We start from the raw sequence: 24,281 nt of genomic DNA, 5'->3' as shown, positions 1-24,281 counted from the left end.
TATTTTTAACCTAGAGTTTTATTTTTGTAGCCCATTACCTCACTATAGGTCTTCTAGAATAAAAAGACAAAGCTTTTTAATTTTCTTACCATTATCTACAACATTTACCCTTCGTGAAGATAAGATTTGCGTGTAAAAAGCCTTTTTTCACATTTATTTTTATAATTAATATTCTTTTTCGAAGTCCCGAGAAAATTAGTACATTCTAGCCATTTACATTATAGCCACATAAAACTCTCTGATGGCTCGTTAAAGGTATAATTTGATTTTTGGCATAGGAATGAATTGCCACAAATATACTTTGTTCTGAACTTATACATGAAAATTTATTACTAGGAGGTTCTCACTATGTTGATATTTCTACGCTAAAACATCACACAAGTAGACAAAATACTATCAATAATGCAAATTTTTCAAAAACTGCTGAGGAAATGTAATTTTGATTTCAAATCGTGATCTATTGTTAGTTAGTTGGAAAAGTAGATACTTTAAAAGTAGATTGAGGAAAAGGGAGAAGCCCATCCATGGATAGTTTTTGAAAATTGCAATGTATGTCTGAAAAGTAATGCAAATGTACTTCAAGGGAGACTTTGAGGATCTGATTTGGATGGATAATCAGAATGAAAAACAAAACAATGAAAACATTGTTTGAGTGACATAAAAAGGGAGTATGTTCAATGATTTGTGAATGCACGATATTTTAAAAATAAACGACTATTTAAATTGTCAAATTTATTTATCTTTCAACTGACTTTCATAATAAACATCACAGAAAACTTTCACCGATGCTTTGGGTCAAATCACAGATTTTTAGCCAGAAACGCCGAATTTACTTCTGCTACCTTGCTTAGAACTCATTCATAAATTTAACGTAAATTTGATCTTTTTGAGAAAACGTACATATTACGGACACTTTAAAAAATAAAAAAAAGCATAGCTGAGTGACAGTTTTTCGCAAAAACTGCTTGCCCTGAGAAACTTGATATCTATGCAAAAATGACTTACAAACACAGGGGAACAGCATTTTAGGTGACGATAAATTGATATCTAATTTTGGAAGACTTTGGAAGAATTTGAATCATTTGTCAGATTTTGTCTATCACCTCCAGATTTTGACTAGGCCGACTGTTTTTTTTTTCAAATATATCAGTTTTGAGTAAAATCAATCATGATGACTGATGAACTAGCAAACCTAGATTGAAAATAGAAACTTTTTTAGAATCTAATTGTTATCCTCGATTCAATCGATAACACTAGTTTACAAAATTTAAAAAAAATCGTGAACTTGATTAACTGACCAACATTTTTAATGTAAAATCGGGCGCTGAATCCGAAAATGAAATTCAAAAAAATCTCAGTAGAACCGTTTTTGAGTTATGCTCCAAATATGAAATTTCGAAAAAATTAAAAAAGTTCTTGTACTTAGATTAAAATATCTCGGACGGCATAACAGTAATTTGAAATCCCTCTTTTGCATATTGAAGGTGAATAAGTTATCTGTCGATCATCTGAACACTATTTTTGCGTTCGACCAACAGTATTGTTGATATTAGTGACTTTATGAGAAAAAAAAATTAAAAAAACGCATTTTTTTAGAGAAAATTTTGTTTCAACGAAAGTTTTAGACTCGATGGTAGCATTTAAAAAATCTGATTTTCTTTTGCGCTTGAATATCAATTTAAAACAAAGATTTTAAGTGGTTATTTATCAAAATCGGTTGAAAATTGAAGAAGTTATGGCTACTTTACCATAACTGAAATTTTTGGAGTTTTTAGTAATTTAACGAACCGCAGTACACTTATCATAGTATAGGAAGAATGGAACATGATAAATCTCACTCGCTCTAAGTCAAAACTATTTATTAGCTTACCAGAAGGTCACATGTCATATTTCAGGAAGATCTGACCATAGGTAGGGGTTGCTTAAGTCTCAAACGTGAATAAAATTTTGAGGTATTTTGCCCGGAAGGAACGAAAAATACTGGTTTCCATCAATAACTTTTTTCATCACTAGCTGATTGTTTTTTATGGTTGATTTTCTTAAAGCCTAAGTTGAGACAAATATTTCACCCGAAGACTGTAACTCGATCGGATTAGAAACAGAAAAGTTATTGCGGTTCAAAGGCCGCAAATTTTGTCCAATACGCAATGAGTACTTTTTACGCATTGCGTTTTATACGACAATTTTCGACCAAAATACAATCTTTGAACCGCAATAACTTTTCTGTTTCTAATCCAATCGAGTTACAGTCTTCGGGTGAAATATTTGTCTCAACTTAGGCTTTGAGAAAATCAACCATAAAAAACAATCAGCTAGTTATGAAAAAAGTTATTGATGAAAAACCAGTATTTTTCGTTCCTTCCGGGCAAAATACCTCAAAATTTAATTTACGTTTAATACTTAAGCAACCCCTCCCTATGGTCAGATCTTCCTGAAACTTGGCATGTGACCTTCTGGTAAGCTAATAAATAATTTTGACTTAGAGCGAGTGAGATTTATCATGTTCCATTCTTCCTATACTATGATAAGTGTACTGCGGTTCGTTAAATTATTAAAAACTCCAAAAATTTCAGTTATGATAAAGTAGCCATAACTTCTTCAATTTTCAACCGATTTTGATAAATAACCACTTAAAATATTTGTTTAAAATTGATATTTATGCGCAAAAGAAAATCAGATTTTTTAAATGCTACCATCGAGTCTAAAACTTTCGTTGAAACAAAATTTTCTCTAAAAAATGCGTTTTTTATAATTTTTTTTCTCATAAAGTCACTAATATCAACAATACTGTTGGTCAAACGCAAAAACAGTGTTCAGATGATCGATAGATAACTTATTCACCTTCAATATGCAAAAGAGGGATTTCAAATTACTGTTATGCCGTCCGAGATATTTTAATCTAAGTACAAGAACTTTTTTAATTTATTCGAAATTTCATATTTGGAGCATAACTCAAAAACGGTTCTACTGAGATTTTTTTGAATTTCATTTTCGGATTCAGCGCCCGATTTTACATTGGAAATGACCTTCAGTTTACTGAGTTCAAAAATGCTGTAAACTAGTGTAATTTACATTTACTCAGATATTCTAATTTCAAAAACAATGCTCTAAAAGATGAAAATCTACAATTTTCAGAAAATTCAACACAAAAAATTATTAATATGTGCGATAAGACATATAAAAATTCTTGTTATTGAATATTTAACTCGTTGAACGACTGTTGAAGACTGCAAAACATTTAGACAAATACTTTAAAAATGAACCAAGATTCCTTTGAAATCTTAGAAAAAAAAATCCCGTATTTCGTGGAACACAAATAATAAACAAAATGAAAACATTTGAAATATTTTTCTCAAAATTACCTACTCGCGGTTTCGAAATTGTTGATCACGTAATTGCTTACAATATTCATTTTTAATGTCTTTACAATATTTTAGACGAAAAGTGCAAAAACTTTCTACTTTCAAAAGCTAAACCTTGAATTTCAAAAACGGGAGATGACTGAAAAAACACGTTACATATTTGGTTTCGGTGTGCCATAATTACTATTGATTGAAACACTCTTTCAATTTAGAACAGTTGGAATGTTGTAAGAATCTTTTTCATCACATCTTTTTCTCAAATTTCGAAATGTTTTTACCAGATTGTTCAGATTGATAGTCTAGCAATGCAAATTTTCCAAAATACTTCAAAATCTCAACACATTTCAACAAAATTGAACACAAGTTGAGTTAATAAATATTTTAATAGAAAGGCAGAGATAAGCATCTTAATTTCTTAAAAACCTTACGAAATTACATTCAATGTGAAACGTTTTCAATTTTTTAATGTTCTTGGAGGATAAAAATACATTGACTGAACGCATAAAGTCGGCAGCGTAAGTTAAACATTCGTACATCAAACAACTCAATCCAAAGTTCAAAAGTGGTCAATCCCACAGATGATTTCTTTCAATCCTATTAAGCAAAACGATGAAGTTTTAAATAATCTTAAAAATCAGTTTTATTTTTTCCTATCTCGATAATCATAAGGAAATGTTTTAATATATAATACGACATCAATTGCATCATGCTCTCTCTTCCCACTAATAAAAAAAACTTCTATGATTTTAAATCCCCCCACGGTATATTATTGTTTGTCTAAGTGATCGTTTCTATCAACTTAATAAAGAATGGATAAATCAACATTTATGCAACTGCTACTTTCTGGGATACTCCTGAAAAAAAAACGAAGTTCGATACTTCGACGTTTCCTCCGGGATCTATGTTTTAAGTAAAACAACTTCATTATATATTACTTTTGTGAAGAATAAGTCCCAGCAATGGGACTGGTTACCCTTCGGAAAAGCTAGGATCTCTAGGTGTAGCACTCTCTTCATTTCATTCGCATTTATTTTTCACCGTAATCATAATCTGATTAGTCTGATGTATCAGGTACAAAGCACTGACGAAAACGGCATTGGCTCTGTAATTGTATTGTTGATAATAAAAGACGCTTTCCAGAAGAAAAATATGAACCAATACTTACTCTCCCTCTTTGAAATACTCTTTCAGAGTGGTGCTGAATTTCTTCGAATACTTGACAAACTCCTTCTTGCGCTGCTCCACCGCCTGCTTCCCGGAAGATCCGGGAATGAAACCGACCACCTCGTTCACCGCGTCCAGCAGCTTCTTGATGGCACTGGCGATTTCCCTGGAAAGAGAGGTAGCGGAAATTGAAAGAATGCGATTAAAAAAGTTTTCATCTTAATTCTCCAGAATTGTATCAAGACGGACGGAAGAATGGAACTTTGTCAACAGCTTCGGATCTAATTGTAATAACAGCGCTGAGTGGTGCATTTCATTATCACATTTGATGTTTTACAAGCTTGTTAATGCTTTGAACTTGAATTCTAATACTCTATGGCAATATTCTTGGTGATGTCAACTTGTTTGGATGAGCCAAAGTCAGTGGATTCTTCAGATTAATTTTGTTTTACCATTGCACGAGTTCCACACTTACTTTATAGTTTCCAGGAATGTTTTCCGATCGGTGATTTCATCCGGGATTCGGCTGAGAATGCGCTTCAGGGATGCGGACTTTTTGTTCAACTCCTGGAATGCGTCCTCGGTACGGTTCAGTCGATACTCAATCACTGGAAATGGATAGAAAACAAAGTTCACGTTTTGATAATAATGTTTTTTTTTTAAATACTTTTTTCATGAAAATTCACATTTGTGCAAACTGTAGGATACAGATGAATAACAGAAATGAATAAGGTACACCGGGGTAAGTGTGGACGCGGGGTAAGTGTGGACGATGGCTATAGAAACAATACTGTGCACTATTTTCTCAAACTTTTAATGCAGAATATTCAATTTACTTGTAATCTATCCAATAACCGTGAAAAAAATACGATTCAGACAATAACGGATGTTTACAGCGATTTTTTTTTTGAATTTTCTATATTCAACTACGGTGTCGAATTGATGTGCATCTTTTTCAATTGCAAATTTCTCGTAAACTAGCTGGCTCTCTATGAAAAACTCTACATTGAAACAATTCTTACATTCCAAACGACCAATTATGAAAAGAAACGGCGGTTAAAAATGAAGAAAAAAGAGTTTCTTTACAAAAAACTAAAATTTTGTCTCCAACCCCTGCCTGGGGTAAGTGTGGACGGCTTTAAAAAGACTTGATGTTTACAATTTTTTTTCAATTTTCTGTCCTTCATCCTTCATGAATTGTATCATTTAGCTACAGTACCGTTCATAATTGTATAGAAATTTGAAGCACGCGCACTGTCACTTCGACTTTGAACTTCCATATCTTTTTACTCTGATGATGTTTTTTTACCAAATTTTTTGCGTTAGATAGATCAACTATCACACTATTATATCACAAAGTTTGAGCTTTCTGGAGTTTCTGTGGCCTGAAAAACAGTAATTCTACGTAAATCGGACTTTTTGGACTTTTTTCATTCAAACTGCAATATCTCTGAAACTAAGATACATTTTTTATTGAAATTTTGCACAGTGATTGTTGAAATATAAAACTAGCATGTCTGAAGTTTAAGAAAAGTTCTATCGATGAGATCAAAAGTTACGCGAGGTGCAATATTTCAGGCATGAACCTAGAAATGCGATTTCTATAGAATTTTGGACGATTCATGAGAACAATATCGTTTCCTCCAAGAATCAGACAAAAAATGTCTGGTAAAAGCAATCAAGAAAAGAAAAAATGGAATAAATGATCCATTTGTGTTTTGAAATCAGAATCTCACGATATTGTTTTGATTTTTTGGTTTAAATAGATTTACTGGTTGTCAAACAGAGAATATGATTGGAAACATTCGTCCAAAATTCTATAGAAATCGCATTTCTAGATCCATGCCTGAAATATTTCACCTCGCGTAACTTTTGGTCTCATCGATAGAACTTTTCGAAAACTTCTTACATGCAAGCTTTATATTTCAACAATCATTCTGCAAAATTTCAATAAAAAATGTTTCGTAGTTTCAGAGATATTGCAGTTTGAATGAAAAAAGTCCAAAAAGTCCGATTTACGTAGAATTACTGTTTTTCAGGCCACAGAAACTCCAGAAAGCTCATTTTGTTGAAGACGTCAACTTAGTAGAAGCTAACCCAAAAAAGTTAGAAGGGTTCAAAATAAAAAAAATATTTTTTGTTCAAAATTTTCAGTTTTTTAACTATATCTTTTCAGGCCGAGCTAATTCAAGCAAAGTATGTTTGAAAGAGTTTTGAGTCACCGAAAATTGAACAGTTTTGTCGAACACACTTTATAAAAATATTCAGACTGAAACGAGTTAGATTGGAAAAACTCAGAAAAAATAGCTGTTTTCTAACACCTGTATCTTTCTAGTTCGGATGAGTTCGGTTCAATTTTTGGTTGCATCAGAATCAAGCAGATTTCACCGTTATAGCAGCATAGAGTTTACAACGTTAAACTGTTTATTTTGTAGCTTTATATATGGTAGAACTTATCAATATCCAGGGATTTTAGAGGACAAATTTCAAGTTTATTTAAACTGACATTTAGCAACCGTTTTTATTTTGTTGCATCTTTAGCCATATTATTCTCTCGCTCGCTTATGACGTTTTTGAGCCTCCATTGACGTACCTTACAAACTATTTTTTCGCTTAAAATACAATATATTAGATGTTTTTCGGTTAGCTAATTTTAAATGCAAAAAAATTGTCCTCTAGATTCCTTAAATATAGCTAACTTCAATCATTTACAGTTTTCTAATAAGTTTTATGAAGATTGTGTATCCGTAAAGTTGTTGGGAGTTTCTTAGGAATCTCTTCGAAACTATATCTTTAATTGACAAAAAAAAAGAGAATCCAGCAAGGAAGCAGTTCCGGCAAGCCAAAAAAATCGCCCCAGCTGGGGGAACTACGCGAAGCTTCTCTCGGTTCACCCGCTCACTCGCACTCGTTGACTAACTGATACTGAATAATATTAAACCAAATGAAGCAGCGCATAGTTCCCCCAGCTGGGGCGATTTTGTGGCCCGCCGGAACTTCTTCTGTATGTCGGAATAGTGTGCACTGCACACCAACGAAACAAGTTAATTTGACCAGATCCGGCGAAAAACGTGATCGGTCAACAAATATTGAGTAAGCGAGCTGCAGGAAAAAGCATCTGCAAGTAACATATAGCAAGTGTAAGAAATAGTGAAAGAAAGTGTTACATAAGGTTCAAATATCCAAGGCTTGGATTGGCCCATTTTCATAATTTGCAATACTTTATTAAGCGTAAAACATGTTTTTAAGAATTTTTAAATTAAGTTCAATGTTTGTCTTACAAGTACGAAATGGTATATTGGTTTTATTTGGGTGCGCAGAATATGGGACATATGCGCAGAATTAGGAACAAATAGAAAATAGTGCGCAGAATAAGGGCCACTTGCATTTTTTTCCAAATGTTGCAAATAATCCACATTTTTGCTCCGAAATTGAGCTCTCATTATTTTTGCCGTTAAATTTGTTAGTTAACCCAACTGTACACGAAATTTTGAGAAAATTTATTGAAAGGTAATTTTTTTATAACTTAAAACATTTGAAAAATCCTTAACTGCGCAGAACTAGGGCCGTTCACGGTATTTTTAAAAAAAAGAAGATTTTTATGAAAAATAACTCGTAGAATTCCAAACACAAGATGAAAAAGAAATAAAATTATATGAAATAATCGAATCAATTTTTCAAAAGCTTTCAAATCGTAACTAAGGATTTGAAAAAAAAAGAAGTTTTTTTAATGAAACTAACACTGGACTGCATCCAAAAGCTAAAAAAAAATAAACAAGAATTTAAGTTTTGTTATTTGATTTTGCAAATAATGTGCATAAACCCGGGTTTTAGAGGGTTGACGCTAAAGTGTATGATAAAAAAAGGAAACGGCGACCAAGTAATTAAATTCTCTCCTACAGTTTCGCCTGAACTACTCTTAAAACTATTATGTGAATATTATGTTCAACCAAATATTTGAAAAATTTAACAATTTTGCAATCTAATGCAACCAAAACGGTTGAAATCTGTCATTATTTGACCAATGGAAATGCATTTCAAATTGAGTGTTTCGTCGAGCAGGCCGAACATTATGACGCCCCATTAACATTGATGAACACCATCCTTAAAAATGATAGCCCATTTTTGAAGCATAATAACTTTTTTATTCTGACTCTAATCGAAATGCGGTCTTCGAATGAAATATTTCTCATAGTTTAAGCTTTAAGAAAATTCAAAAGAAATCGGCCGAAGGAGACCAAAGTTTTTGATGAAAAACTGGTTTTTCATGGTTCTCCCGAACTAAATGTCTCAAAATCCCAAACAAACAGGCTCGTTGAGCGACCGCTTCCTGTGGTTCGATCCGCCCCAAATTTGGCATGGTATCTTGTACTAGGCCTAGAATCAATTTTAGCCTGAAGCGCACATTTTTTTTCAAAAGTCGTGTCATTTGGGGCACTCAAGTTAGCATTTTGAAGAACGATCTACATTGAAGGATAATACACTAGACTGAGTCGATTTGGGGTCATTTTGGAATTTCTCAAACCCTGGGGTCTAAAAAGCTTTGTCTTGGTCTAAAACTCATCCATGATTTTTTGCAAAATTTTTAAGTAACGTTTACATGAGTAAATTTGAACTTTTAGGTTTGTATGGGAAAATTAAATATTTTGTACTGAAAAATCAACATAATTTTTGTTTCATCTGTGGAACCCAGCCAGCTGATGGTTTGTGTGCCAATTTAGGAAATTTTCCGCTGAACAACTTTGTCGAAGACCGTAACTTCGTATCTTATTAGGAAAAAAAGTTATTAGCTGTTTAACAAGGGTATGTTTTTTTCGCACTGATAAACAATAAATTCAATTGACATCCCTGCAGAGTGTCTAGCGAGGTATTGCGTGACTACTTTCCATGCAACACTTCGCGAGGCTCAAGCAGTGATGTCAATTGAATTTATTGTTAATCAATGTGAAAAGACATATCCCTTTTAACCCTCATCCGCATTAGATTTCATTACCCTAATCAGCACTAGGAGTGTCATTTTGACACTCCAAGCCAAAATCATCATAACTCTCTTTATATCTAACCGATTATGCTTAGAACATTATATACAGCTAAAGCTTCTAGTTTTCTCGTTATTCAGCATGAAAGAAAAAAAATCCGAAAAAACATGCCTCGGGAAAACTGCTGTAGTTCATATATTACACGTCCAAAAAAATATCTGCCTTATACATATGAAAGCTGAAGTTAAAGTACATCATGGAACAAAGAAATTGTTTTTTAAAATTTTTTTTAATGAAATGGTCACAAAAAGTTCAAAAAAGTGGTCTGAAAAACCTACTTTTCATTCGATTGCTAGTAAATATTGTTTGAGCAATGGTAGAGTGTTTAAAAAAATATGACTTTAATGAAATTCTAACATGTTGCTGTCTTTAGATTTTTGATGCAACAAAAATTGAATTTACTGGAATTTTTCAAAGTTGGCTACTTTGCGCGATTTTTTCACTAATTGAAATTTCATCTGTTTTTGTGGTCCTCCGTCAGGTTGTACCCGGATTTTCAGTGCTTTCTCGCCGTTTGAAGCAATCAAAACTATATCCATTGAAAAGGGAATTTAATCTACATTCTAATGAGGTGCAACAAATCACGCTGTGAGATTTCACAAAAATATGAAAATTATAAACGTAAAATTATTCCTGAATTTCTAGAACTACAAGCAGCGCGTCCAGCAAAACGTGTTTGTTTGCTCTCCGAGTAGGTACGGTGGGTGGTGATTTGGTCAGAGAGCGAAGCCGACAGACGAAATAATGATGCGTGTCGTGACAAGCAAACGTGAACTACTATCAATAGAAAATTTCCAACCACTCGCTAAATTTGAAATACTCAGAGCACGGCTACCTTTTACTCAGACGTCGCCACATGTATGAAGCAGCCGACGTCTGATCTTAATGAACTCAAAAATCAGCGGAAAAATTACTCAGACGTCAGAAAATTCGGCACTCAGAGAACTCGAGTGCTTGAAGGCGACAACTGAGTAAATGTTGATCAGTTTGTGCGCGGCGGTCAGACTTGGTTGTTTTCGTGCTGTAAAAGCTTGAAAATTTACAAGGTGAATGTTCATTTTAAAGGTAATTTCTGGCTATTAATCCAATATTATTTTTATTACAGGTTTCTGTGACGAAGTAATCATGGTCCAAACACAATTATTATGGAATATTACGGCATCATGGGCCCCGGCCCGGGAGACGAAACCCGACGGGCGAAAACAAAATTCCATAAATTTGTGATTTTTTTTTAAATAAATGTGTATGCACAACATTTGGACTTTTGTTATTCATCAGATGAACTAATCCATCATTTGTCTGAAAAATAATACAGGTTTTAACTATACTAGCATGGAAAAGCGGCCAAAAACCGCTTTAGAATTATTCGCGCATTCTGAGTAACCATGACTCAGTTGTCGCGAAAAGGGCTGTTAGTCAGTTCTGAGTAAAAGCCGTTTAGTCAGAACTGAGTAGGTGCGGTTTTGGCGACAACTGAGTAGCCGTCACTCTGAACTGAGTAGCTGAAAGTTAGCGAGCAAGAAACGTACGACTTCAACAAAGTTGTTCAGCGGAAAATTACCTTTAGGAATTTTTTTAATTGGCATAAAAACCATCAGCTGGCTCTGTTTTACAGACGAAACCAAAATTGATGTTGATTTTTCAGTACAAAATATTCAATTTTCCCATACAAACTTTAGAGTTCGAATTTACTTATGTAAACGTTACTTAAAAATTTTGCAAAAAATCATGGATGAGTTTTGGACCAAGACGAAGCTTTTTAGACCCCAGGGTTTGAGAAATTCCAAAATGACCCCAAATCGACTCAGTCTAATAATACACCTAAGATGTTTTACTGAAACCTTATGTTTCGGTGATTGTTGCCACAAGGGCAATTAGACCGGGAGCTGACGACACTCCAGCGTGTGACAGTTCTCGATGAGCGGGAAAAGAGAAGAAGGGTAGGGAAAAAAAAAAAAAAAAAGTCTGAGCGTGTGACGGAGTGGGTAGCGAGCCAAGCTGGCCCCGAATTGTTGGGCGCAGAGGGAGGAACAATCCTCCGAGAATCGTCAGCAAGATTACCACATCCGGAAGAAGCAGCGAATGAATTTCCAGAACGGCGAGAGCTAATTGCAGACGCAATCAGGAAATTGCAACAACAACTGCGCGACTGTCAGCAGCACCAGCAGCCGTCAGCAGATAAGTTAAGCGAGCTTGAGAATCAGCTCCAACTGTGTCAGCGGGGATTGAAAGGTGTTCGAGCTTGGCCGGAAGAATCAATCCGACTTCCGAAACCATTTCCGGAAGCATTGGGTGATGGTCCTACACATCCGACAGGAACGATTCCGAAGAGCAAGCGTGTTGTTGCCCAACCCAGTCAGCAGAAGCCATCCATGCAAGCGGATAGAAGGCAGCCAACGATAGAACCGGAATGTGTTGCGCCGGAACTGATGTTCAGACCTGAGCCTATTCCGACATCGTTAACTGTCGAGGAGCCAGTGCAAGTGCCGCAGAGACGGCAGCTGTTGCCGCCACAATCAACGAGGCAAATTGATAGCGGAGTTCCAGGCAATCCGAGGCCACTTGGGCCAACTCAAGAGCAGCGTACAGCGCGCCAAGTCTTCTCGGGGGATTTGCCAACGTTTTCCGGAAATCCCGCCGACTGGCCTGTTTTTATTAGCCACTACCAGTACACCACAGAAGCCTGTGGTTTCAACAACGGCGAGAACATGATTCGCCTTCAACGATGTTTGAAGGGTTCGGCATGGGAGTCGGTTCGTAACAGGCTTATACATCCGGGATCCGTGCCAGCAGCCATCAAAATGCTGGAGAAGCGTTACGGTCGACCGGATTTGATCATCGAGACCTTAATTGAGAAGGTTAGATCCACACCCCCGCCGAAGGCTGATAGACTCAACACTATCATCGACTTCGGGACACAAGTGCAGGGTCTCTGCGAACACTTGGAGGCCGCGGATTTGAACGATCATCTGAACAATCCCTCGCTGCTAAAGGAGTTGGTGAGAAAGCTCCCGACCGAATACCAAATGCTTTGGGGAAGATACATCAGAACGGTCGAGGCCGTGGACTTACGAACGTTCGGGACCTTCATGGATGAAACTGTCGACGATGCATACGCCGTGACGTCGTACACCGGCGAATCGAAAGCCAGGCAGTCGAAGCCTGAAAGATCCAAGCCGGACCGGAGTTTTGTGCACAGTGACGTCGCGGGAAAGTTTGAGAAGCCGAAGGAGCGGAGTAGCTGCCAAGGTGCAGCGGAGTTTAGGAAACGAGTTTTGACTTGTGCCGTGTGCCAGAAAGAGGGGCATAAGTCCAGAGAATGTCGATCGTTCCAGAAGATGACCGTCGACGACAGATGGCTTCGTATACAGAATTTGGGACTTAGTAAAACGTGCTTGTACAGTCATGGGACTCGTTCGTGTAGAAACAACACTCGCTGCGGCGTGGATGGATGCGATGCGCGTCATCACGCACTTCTTCATTCGGCGGAGAAACCAAAGGCATCCTACAGCTCTGGTCCGAATCCGATATCGAACTACGTTGTGCATCACGTTCACCAGTCGTCGTTTCCATCGTTACTGTACCGTGTTATTCCAATCACGCTCCACAACGGTAGTTTATCCGTCGATGCCTTTGCCTTCATCGACGAAGGGTCTTCGATAACAATGCTGGAAAAGAGTCTGGCAGAAAAACTTCAACTAAACGGGCACTCCCACCCGTTGTGCTTGCAGTGGACATCTTATGTGACGCGGATCGAGAACGATTCGAAACGAGTGACGTTCGAGATTTCCGGCATCAATAAATCAAAGCGGTACAAGGTTTCAAACGTCGGAACAACCAATTCCCTGAACTTACCAACACAGAGTTTGCCGTTCGAAGAACTCAAGTCACGTTTTAGTCATCTTCGAGGAATTCCGGTGGATGGTTACGAGAATGCCAGTCCGCAACTTCTCATAGGAGTTGACAATCTACGTTTGGTGGTTCCGCTCAAGGCGCGAGAGGGCGAAGTAGGAGATCCAACTGCGGTACGCACCCGCCTGGGCTGGTGTGTGTACGGTGGCAAGCACGACGAGTCAACGCCAACATTCAGTTATCACATTTGTGACTGTCAACATGATTCATCTTTAGACGAGGCAGTGAAGACTTATCTGACGCTCGACGAAGTTGGATCGAAAGTGTTCACGCCAGTGCTGAGTGACGAAGACACTCGAGCAACGAAAATTATGGAGGAGACTACAAAAAGAGTGGGCGATCGTTATGAGTCCGGCCTGCTTTGGAAGTACGACTTCGTAGAGTTTCCAGACAGCTATCCAATGTGTCTGAGAAGACTCCAATGTCTCGAAAGAAGAATGGGAAAAGAACCGGCGATGCGGGACAACATAGTGCGTCAGATCGAGGAATATCAGCAGAAAGGCTACTGCCATCGAGCGACTCCGGATGAGCTGCAACAGGCTGACCCCCGACGCACATGGTACCTCCCCCTCGGCGCGGTCACCAATCCCAAGAAACCCGGTAAGGTGCGGCTCATCTGGGACGCTGCAGCCAAAGTCGACGGGGTGTCCTTAAACGCGATGCTATTGAAAGGGCCCGACCAGTTGACATCTTTGCCTGCTGTATTATTTCGGTTCCGCCAGTATCCGGTGGCAGTTTGTGGAGACATCCGGGAGATGTACCACCAGATCCTGATTCGTGAAGCTGATCGAAGCGCTCAAAGGTTCCTGTGGCGGTCGGATCCGAACCAGCAGCCAGAAGTTTTCGTCATGGACGTGGCAACGTTTGGGTCGACCAGTTCACCAGCGACGGCCCAATACGTTAAGAATATCAACGCCCGCCTGTTCGCCGATAAGTATCCTGCAGCCGTCGAAGAAGCAATCAGTGGTCATTATGTTGATGACTATGTGACCAGTTTTCGGAGCGTGGCTGAGGCCAAAGAAGTTACGTCCCAGATGAGGGCGATACATCAACACGGTGGTTTCGAACTTCGTCAGTTCTGTTCGAACAGCGACGAGGTCATGCAGTTTCTTGGAGAGGTCAAGGCACATCCAGTGAAGAACATGTGCCCAACTAAGGGAGAAAACTCCGAACGTGTGCTTGGTATTTTGTGGGATACGGAACACGATGAGCTGCGGTTCCCAACGATGATGCGGGAAGACATGGTGAAGTTAATCGCTACACAGGAGAAACCAACGAAGCGACAGATACTCCGGTGTGTGATGACAATGTTCGATCCACTGGGTCTTCTAGCACCGTATCTGATCTTTGGCAAGATCATTATCCAGGAAGCCTGGCGCAAAGAGCTCGGCTGGGACGAACCGGTGGACGATGAAACGCACCAACAGTGGCTGAAATGGGTCCAAATGCTTGAACACATCAACGATATCGGCATCCAGCGATGCTATTTCCGAGAGGCGATCAACGAGGTCGAAGTTCACACATTTGTGGACGCCAATGAGTTTGCATATTCCTGTGTGACGTATTTCCGCTCAACGAACGCTGCTGGAGAAGTAAAGGTTGCGCTGGTAGGCGCGAAGTCCAAAGTTGCACCCCTGAAGGCGTGGTCGATACCGCGCTTAGAGCTGCAAGCGTGTGTGTTAGGTGCACGTCATATGCGAAGTGTCATCGAGGGACATTCGTTGTAGATCAAGAAGCGAGTGCTGTGGTCCGATTCCGGAACAGCGCTGAGCTGGATCAATGGAGATCCCCGAAAGTTTAATAGATTTGTATCGTTCCGAATCTGCGAGATCTTGGAGCTAACCACTCGGAAGGAGTGGAGATGGGTTCCATCGAAGAACAATCCAGCGGATGAGGCTACGAAGTACGGTTCCGGGCCTTATTTTGCCAAAAAGAGTTGCTGGTTCGCCGGGCCAAGTTTCTTAGTGCATCCTGAAGCGGTATTGCCAGTTTGGAAGGCTGCGCTTGCTGAAGCATACTACGAGCGACTTGATGACGAAAAGCTGCACACACTACTGGTCGAAGCCGAGTCGATCTTAAATAGTCGCCCCTTAACCTACTTGCCGTTGGATGCAGCTGAGAGTGAAGCCCTGACACCCAACCACTTCCTGCTAGGGAGTTCCGACGGTGTCCGTCAGCCGCCTACCGAAGATGTGTGTGACAACAAGTTGCTGGGGAATTCCTGGAATTTACTGCAGAGACAGCTGAATACTTTTTGGAAGCGCTGGACGAACGAGTATTTGCCGACACTGACGAGGCGAACGAAATGGTTTGACGAGGTGAAGCCCGTTGAACCAGGCGAGTTGGTTGTGTTGGTGGAGGATCGTAGGCGGAACGGATGGAAAAGAGGGCGTGTCCTGAAGGTGATTACGAATCCAGACGGCAGGTGTCGTCAGGCGATTGTGCAGACGAGTGATGGGACGTTTCGTCGGCCGCTATCGCGCCTGGCTGTGTTGGAGGTACAAGATCGTGGAACGCGGACCCCAGCCGGATTCCACCGGGGGGAGGATGTTGCCACAAGGGCAATTAGACCGGGAGCTGACGACACTCCAGCGTGTGACAGTTCTCGATGAGCGGGAAAAGAGAAGAAGGGTAGGAAGAATAAGAAAAGTTAGAATAGAAAAAAGGAGGGAAAAACCACATTTTTCAGTTAGACGTGAAAAAGGTTGATAGTTCGGAAGAGGAAATTATAGTAAGAGAAAGTGAAGCTTAAGTGGTCGCGCAAGGAGAATCGAGGTCGAGGTAGTCTCTATATTGCCAAATTAGGAACCGTAAGTCGAAACCTTTTGTAAATCCTTCTTCAATCTTAACACCTAACCTGTATTTGGTAGGACTGATTCTCTTCGGTCCAATCGGACCATATTATTGCTGTGCGGGTTTCGGATAGTTCGCTACAAGGCGATTTCGTGGAATTACGGTAACTGATTTGTTTAGTTTATTCCCTCCTCAGTAATAAATTGTTATTCCAAAATAGGATCCGAAACGTTGTACCCGGTTAGCGAGGAAGTCAAGCCAAGAGTCTGCTCGGTTGACTGATTGTAAGTGAGGTTAGGTATAGTTGAAATGTTATCTAAAACCTTTTTTTTTTTTTTTGTAAATTATTTATTTGAAACGGCTCATACCTTTAGGCTTTAAGGAGCCAAACTCGTTTTGTTTGATTACAATTGTGTACTTAGATCTAGTTCACTTTTTTTTTTTTGAAGAAAAAGAAAGTTAGAAAGGGAAATATGAAAATAAAGAGAATTATAGTCGAAGATCGATAGCTTTTAGGAAAAGGTATATCTCGAACATATAGTCCAAGTCCATCATACCTAATACATCCCTCACTGGAACGTCGGGTGGTTTTCCTCGGGCCCGAAGGGAATCTATAAAGTTCGCTCTGGCGAATAGGTGGTCCTCACACGACCAAACAATATGCTCGATGTCATGGTAACCTAGACCACATCCGCATAAATTGCTGCCAGCAATATTTAAACGATAGAGTACCGCATTCATGGAATAATGATTGGACATGAGACGGGAAAATATACGAATAAAATCCCGAGTCAGGTTCAATCTATTAAACCAGGGTTTAAGGCTTACCTTTGGGATAATCGAGTGGAACCACCGACCCAACTCATCCTCGTCCCATCTACGCTGCCAGTTGACAAGAGAGTTTCTTCGAGCCAAGAAGTAAAATTCGTTGAATACGATTTCACGCTGGTAAATGTTGCCTTCCATCGCACCCACTTTTGCAAGGGAATCTGCCCTCTCATTGCCTGCTATTGAGCAATGTGAGGGGACCCAGATAAAGGTGATAGAAAAGCAACGTCTTGATAAAGTGGTCAATATATCTCGTATCATTTCGAGGAAGTACGGCGTGAATTTTCCTGGTTTTATAGAGCGGATTGCTTCAACAGAGCTGAGACTATCAGTTATAATATAGTAGTGTTCAATAGGTCGTGTGGCGATACTATTCAAAGCCCAGTGAATAGCTGCTAACTCTGCAACATATACAGAGCATGGTGACTGGAGACTGTGAGATGCGCTGGATATTTCGTTGAACACTCCAAATCCTGTTGTTTCCTCTATAAGTGATCCATCGGTAAAGTACATTTTATCAGCATCGACGTGTCTATATTTAGCTTCGAAAATTCTTGGAATCAGAAGAGGACGATGCGGATCCGGGATTCCACGAATTTCCTGCTGCATAGACAAATCAAACTGGACAGAAGAATGATCGTAGTCTGGGCTACAAACACGAGTTGGAGAATACGAAGAAGGGTTTACCTGCATTGACATGAGGATATGGTATATAGACATAAATCTGGTTTGAACATTTTGCTCAAGTAACCTTTCGAAATTTACAATCACCAATGGGTTCATGACCTCACACCTGATGAGGAACCGAAGTGATAGTAAATTGAATCGATCTTTCAAAGGGAGTATTCCTGCCAAAACTTCAAGACTCATGTTGTGTGTTGAGGGCATACAGCCCAAAGCGATACGGAGACAACGGTATTGGATACGCTCTAGTTTGATGAGGTGAGTTTTGGCAGCTGACTGGAAACAGAAGCTACCATATTCCATAACGGATAGAATAGTTGTTCGATACAATTTGATAAGATCTTCTGGATGGGCTCCCCACCAGGTGCCAGTAATTGATCGGAGAAAATTGATTCTTTGTTGGCATTTTCCTTTCAGATACTCAATGTGGGCTCTCCAGGTACACTTGGAATCAAACCAAACCCCAAGATACTTGAAACTCCTCGATTGAGTGATCGTTCTGCCTAGGAGTTGAAGCTTAGGTTGAGCAGGTCTACGTTTCTTAGAGAAAACAACCATTTCCGTTTTCTGAGGGGAAAACTCAATCCCAAGCCCCAAAGCCCAGGAAGACAATCTGTCTAAAGTATCTTGTAAAGGCCTGTGCAGATGAGACTCAGTAGATCCTGTGACAGACACTACTCCGTCATCTGCAAGTTGTCTTAGAGTGCAGCCTTCAGAGAGACAGCTGTCGATGTCACTCACATAAAAGTTGTACAAAAGTGGACTCAAACATGAACCCTGTGGGAGGCCCATGTAAGATGTTCTTCTAACTGCAAAATCTCCGTGAGCAAAGTTCAAATGTTTCTCACAAAGTAAGCTGTATAAGATGTTGTTCAATAGAGGAGGCAGACCCCGGGAGTGCAACTTGTCTGACAAAACCTCTATTGAGACTGCATCAAAAGCTCCCTTTATGTCTAGAAACACTGAAGCCATTTGCTCACGTTTTGCGTACGCCATTTGTATCTCTGAAGACAGCAAAGCGAGGCAATCGTTTGTCCCTTTGCCCCTTCGAAACCCAAATTGAGTATCTGAAAGGAGACCATTTGTTTCTACCCATTTGTCCAAACGAAACAATATCATTTTCTCCATCAATTTGCGTATACAAGACAACATCGCTATTGGACGGTAAGAGTTGGGATCAGACGCTGGTTTTCCGGGCTTTTGGATAGCAATGACTCTCACTTGTCTCCAATCTTGGGGAACAATGTTATGCTCCAAGAATTGGTTAAATAAATTTAACAAGCGAAATTTTGCAGCATCCGGAAGGTTTTTCAACAAGTTAAATTTGATTTCATCAATTCCCGGAGCTGAATTGTTGCAAGAGAGGAGGGCAAGTGAGAATTCGACCATCGAAAAGCTTGAGTCTAGACCACTATCAGACCTATCAGGAGGCACGTTCCGGATTATTTTTTGCACAGGTGTAGAATCTGGACAGACTTTCCGTGCGAATTTAAATATCCACCTATGTGAATATTCCTCACTTTCATTTGTAGATGATCGATTACGCATGCTTCGTGCCACTTTCCACAAAGTACTTAAGGATGTTTCACGCGATAACCCACTGACAAAATTCCTCCAATACGCCTTTTTCTTCCCCTTGGTTAACTTTTTAAACTGATTTTCAAGGGAAACGTAAGCTTCAAAATGGACAAGAGTTCCATGTTTTCGAAATTCTTTAAATGCTGTTGATTTGTCCTTATAAAGCTTAGAACACTGAGGGTCCCACCATGGATTAGGAGGCCTTCGATGAATAGATGATTCTGGGATGGGTTTTGTTTGAGCGTCAACTGCACTATCGTGTATCAGACAAGAAAGAAAGTGGTACTCCTCCAAAGGAGGTAAAACGTGCATAGAGTCGATGGCGGTTTTAATTGTGTCCGAGTACTTTTTCCAGTCGATGTGTCTTGTAAGGTCATATGTCATATTTATTGTGTTCGAAGAGCTGACCCCATTGGTGATAGTAATTTCGATAGGTAAGTGATCACTACCATTCGGATCATGGACCTTCCACTGGCAATCAAATGATAGTGAATTTGAGCAGAGTGAGAGGTCAATTGCACTTTGTCTTGCAGGAGGTTTAGGTACCCGTGTTTTTTCACCCGTGTTCAATACTGTTAAATTGAAACTGTCGCAAATGTCATAGATAAGAGTAGAACGACTATCGTCAATTTGTTCTCCCCAGACAGTTCCATGTGAATTGAAGTCACCCAGGATCAACCTTGGCTCAGGGAGCACTGAGCACAGGTCCTCTAGGTGATTTCGATCCACTGCAACTCTCTGAGGCCAGTACAAACTGACAACACATAAGTCCTTACCTCTTATTGTTGTATGACATGCAACAGCTTCAATTCCGCCTGATAAAGGAAGGTGAATTCTATAAAAAGAGTGGCACTTATTGATCCCCAAAAGCACCCCTCCATAAGAATCGTCACGATCCAGACGGATAATATTAAAATTGTGGAATGAGATGTTAGATTGAGAAGATAGCCAAGTTTCGGACAATGCAAAGATATCACAGTTTGTTTTATGAAGTAAATAATTCAATGAATCCAATTTTGGAATAAGACTACGACAATTCCACTGTAGTACAGTGATATCTCCGACCTCTCGGCGTAAATTAGCCATCGAGAGATACAAACACTGAAAGGAGGGGCCAAGTTTGCATCAATTGCTTTAAAAATGTCTTTAATACAGGAAGCATTGCAAATACAATGTCTTTCACGGGTTCTGATACATTAAAACACGAAAAAAATCCGTTCAAAATGTCAGTCAACTTAAAGAGCCCAGACTGAGTCGTTGATTCTGGCATCACGTTTGGGGTTTGGGTTTGCGAAGCTCCCGCAGCTGTTGGTTTATTCTGCAGTGGTACATTTCCGCGGAAACCTGGAGGAACTTGTTTTTCCTTTTCAGCAGCAGTCGACTTTTTCTCGTTTCTATTTGAAGAGACAACCGTAGCTATTTTAGCTGGTATTTTCGGAGAAGGCGCCTTTGTTCGCTTCCGAGAGCCTCCTGCAACGAAGACTGGCTGAACTTCATCAGCCGTATCTGTGTCTTCATTGTCAACTGACAGCACAGAAAAAATGTTACAGGTCTGAGGTTGGACCGGTGGAGAGGCGCTCTTTAATATGGCGGCATAAGAACGCTTGGAGCGTTCTTTTAAAGAGCGCCTCTGTTTATCCCAGCTTGCCTGAAATGCCTCGCAGGAGGAGATATCATGGGGTGAGCCCCCGCAATAGACGCATTTTTGCTCAACTGCTGAGCATGCTCCTTCCCCATGATTCTCCCCACAATGCAAGCATCGCTTCTTGTTGCAGCAATGCGAAGCAGTATGCCCCAACTTGATGCAATTCTTGCATTGCATTGGGCGAGGCACATAAAGGCGTACTGGAAGCCTTAAAATTCCGTCAATCAAGACGTAATGAGGGAGGGCTGTTCCTGCAAATGTAACCCGAATCGAGGCTGAAGGCGAATACTTGGTAACGCCATCAACGACGGAGGCAGTCATGAGTTGGCGACAATCCAAGATTCCGACCGAAGTCGAATCAAGGCTCTTGAACTTACCTACGCCGTGAGACTTAACGTATTCAGCCTCCAAACTCGATTCGGTGATCACACCCTCGATCTCTACGTCTCGAGATGGAATATAGAGCTGATACTCTAAATTAAAAAAATTACTGGCAAGAATTCCGTTTGCGGCCTTCCGGTCGGCCACAACAACGCGCAATTTGTTCGGACGTACTTTGGAAACACTGGTAACGGAGGGCCACCTAGCCAGATCTTTCGTGATCTGCACTAAATTTAATGGTTTTCCGTTAGTTTTGGGCCGGATGAAAACCACCCCCGGCCCAGAAGAGGATGAATTATCAGGATAAACTCGGAGTCGGGTTGTTTTTCCCGCAGCTGCAGATGGAGTAGCAATATCAACTGGCGGAGAAGGAGGAGCATTCGAAGAACCAGCTACAGCTGAATCCTCCAGATGCTCCTCATCCTCATAGATGATTTGCTCACCATCCACCTCTGGCGGGTCCGACCCCCCGCCTTCGCTCATATTTCATGAAAATAAAAGCGAAGCTCAATTTGATCGAAATATATAATAGAGAAAAAATAGAATTAGAAATAGAGAAAAGTAAGAAAAGTATAACAAACTTGATTTTTGTTTTGATTGGCTCCTTCAGTGGTGATCCCAACCACGTGGTCCTTCTTCGAAGATGGCTGCCACGTCAAGTCTCGGCTCGAGCAAGAACGACCAGATTGATGATGATGATGAGTCAAACAATGGCGGCGGCCCTCGTGGTGACCAGTTGAGGGCAGTCAGCTAGCCAGAAAAAAACCTTTTTTTTTTGTCGACCAACACTATAATAGCACCACTTTGGCGAGCTGGGGTCTGCCTTTGGCAGAAAAACGTATAGCGCGGTACAAAACACCGTATTAAACGCCCGAACGGAACGAAACACCCGGATATATTGGACGAAATCTCGAAACGCGACTGTTCACTATGAGCGATACGAGACGAATGATCTAAAACCTTTATATATTTTTAGATTTGAAGTATCCTTTCGTTTTGTTCATTGGGATAAACACTGTCGAACACAGTTCGCCCGGCACTTTTGACTCTCGCTAACAGTGATTGTGTAGTTTGTTATTGCCTATAAGTTTGAAAAATAAATGCTTTGACGAATATTTGGCAATTAAGGCGAATAGCAAACAATCAGCTTAAAATAATGAATAATGTTTGATAGAAAATGAATCTTAAGAAAGAAATATTTTTGAAATTGCTAAACCAACAGTTTGATTTAAAAGAAATCGCCTTGTACAAAGTTATTTAATATTTGCTATTGAATTTCAAATGTACGACACAGTTTAATAAGAGTTGCAGGAAATCTTCTAGCGGTTTATCGAGGACTATAATGTGATGGCTATTTACATAGCGTTTTTGGTTTTCGAATGAGATAGAAGGGGAATGTGTTAGCCCATGTGACGCAGCACGGAAGAGTTGCCAGGAGGCCTACATGAACAGTTCTACTTACAATCGGTGTCCGTAGCCGTTCCCTGCAGCCTCAGGATGCTTTCATTCATATTGACATTGACATCGCCCTTTTTTATGATACCCATGACCAGGTCATAGGTCAGCCCCGGATTGGACATCTCCGCCTTGGTCAGGGCCGCCCTCAGCGTCTGGGAAGCAACCACATCGCGACGTTCCAGCTGAAACGAAAGAAAATGATATAAAATAACTTGTTACTTATCGAATTTTCAGCTTTACAGCTATAATTTACGTTAAACCTATGAAAGTTGGCAGTTGTATCACGTTGTATCAAAGAAATAATGACACCGAAGAATCAAATAAGTTGAACCCCAATAAACATTTGATAGGGTTTTGATAAAAAAAGAGTTTAAACTGATTTCAAATTACCAAATACCTATTATTTTAAAAAAAATGGAACAAAATTTAAAGACCAATAAACTTTTCACTTCATTACAAAAAATTCGATAAAAAATACTTAAGAAATTAAATTTAATATTCTTAACTTGTTCTTCATAAGGAATTGTTTTAATAATTTTGAATAATTAATGAGACCTAGGAATTTAATCTGTAAAGGTATAGAATATTTTATATAATCGAATTAAGTTCAACTCTAGCGATCTCCGAAGGCAAACCCTCTACCCAGTTGAAAAAGTGGAACCTGTACTTTTTCTTCCGGGAGCAACTTTTTAATCCACTCGCCGTCACCTAATTTCCTCCCACCTAATAAAGCAACTCACCTGTGACAAAATGGGACGTATCAGAATCGGTAGGACTAGGGAACTGACCACCGGAGTGTCATCTCCCATTGTCATTGCTCGTTTTTCGCGCTCCGTTTTCTGTCCGTTCTAGGGCCTGGTAGGATCGAATCTGTGCCACCAGGAAGTGATATTTTCTTCTCTCGCTTTACTGGCTCTGATGAATGAAAATTTTTGTTTGCTTTTTCAATGATTCACCACCACACAACAACCATCACCAATTCGGACTTTTGGAAGGGTTTGCTTATCTGGGGAAAAAGAATTTTCACTGTCCTGCAACTAGCGAATCAAACCACACCTGGCCCCATCCGCTGGGACAGTATTTCCGGAACGCGTTTAGCTATGATTTAAACCAATTAACACGCGCTATCGACACGGAATTTACGGACAAAATAGCGAACTGTTGCTGCGGGACGACGACGGGGTCTTCGAAAAACGGGTTCACGTAAATATTTTCATTTGACACATTGCACTTTTTTCTTTCGCGATCGTCACGGTTAGAGCTCGTAGCCGTTTCGAGAAATTGAATGAAAAATACACATTATATTTCGTGCGTCATCACAATCCTGTCGTTGATAAAAAAATTTGTTCAATAGGAGGCTTTGGAAATAAATAAGCTGATATTTAAGACGTTTGTTCCCTTGGAAAGATCCCCCTTATTCTGCGCCGCGCGTGAGGT

The 24,281-nt window shown here is 39.8% G+C and overlaps 1 protein-coding gene across 1 annotated transcript; it reads right to left on the bottom strand.

Moving 5' to 3' along the window:
* Positions 1-3,983: 3,983 nt before the first annotated feature.
* Positions 3,984-24,069, bottom strand: LOC129748352 (programmed cell death protein 10-like). Its single transcript, XM_055742929.1, has 5 exons — positions 23,585-24,069; positions 22,849-23,026; positions 5,002-5,134; positions 4,528-4,692; positions 3,984-4,464 (listed from the first exon to the last, which is right to left on the bottom strand). The coding sequence occupies exons 1-5, from the start codon at positions 23,657-23,659 to the stop codon at positions 4,380-4,382; spliced, it is 636 nt and encodes a 211-aa protein (XP_055598904.1). The 5' UTR covers positions 23,660-24,069; the 3' UTR covers positions 3,984-4,379.
* Positions 24,070-24,281: the final 212 nt, after the last annotated feature.

Source organism: Uranotaenia lowii, chromosome 2 (assembly GCF_029784155.1).
Source record: "Uranotaenia lowii strain MFRU-FL chromosome 2, ASM2978415v1, whole genome shotgun sequence".
NCBI classification, from domain to species: Eukaryota; Metazoa; Arthropoda; class Insecta; order Diptera; family Culicidae; genus Uranotaenia; species Uranotaenia lowii.
The sequence above is the reverse complement of the archived record's forward strand: the minus strand, read 5'-3'. Positions and strand labels throughout refer to the sequence as shown.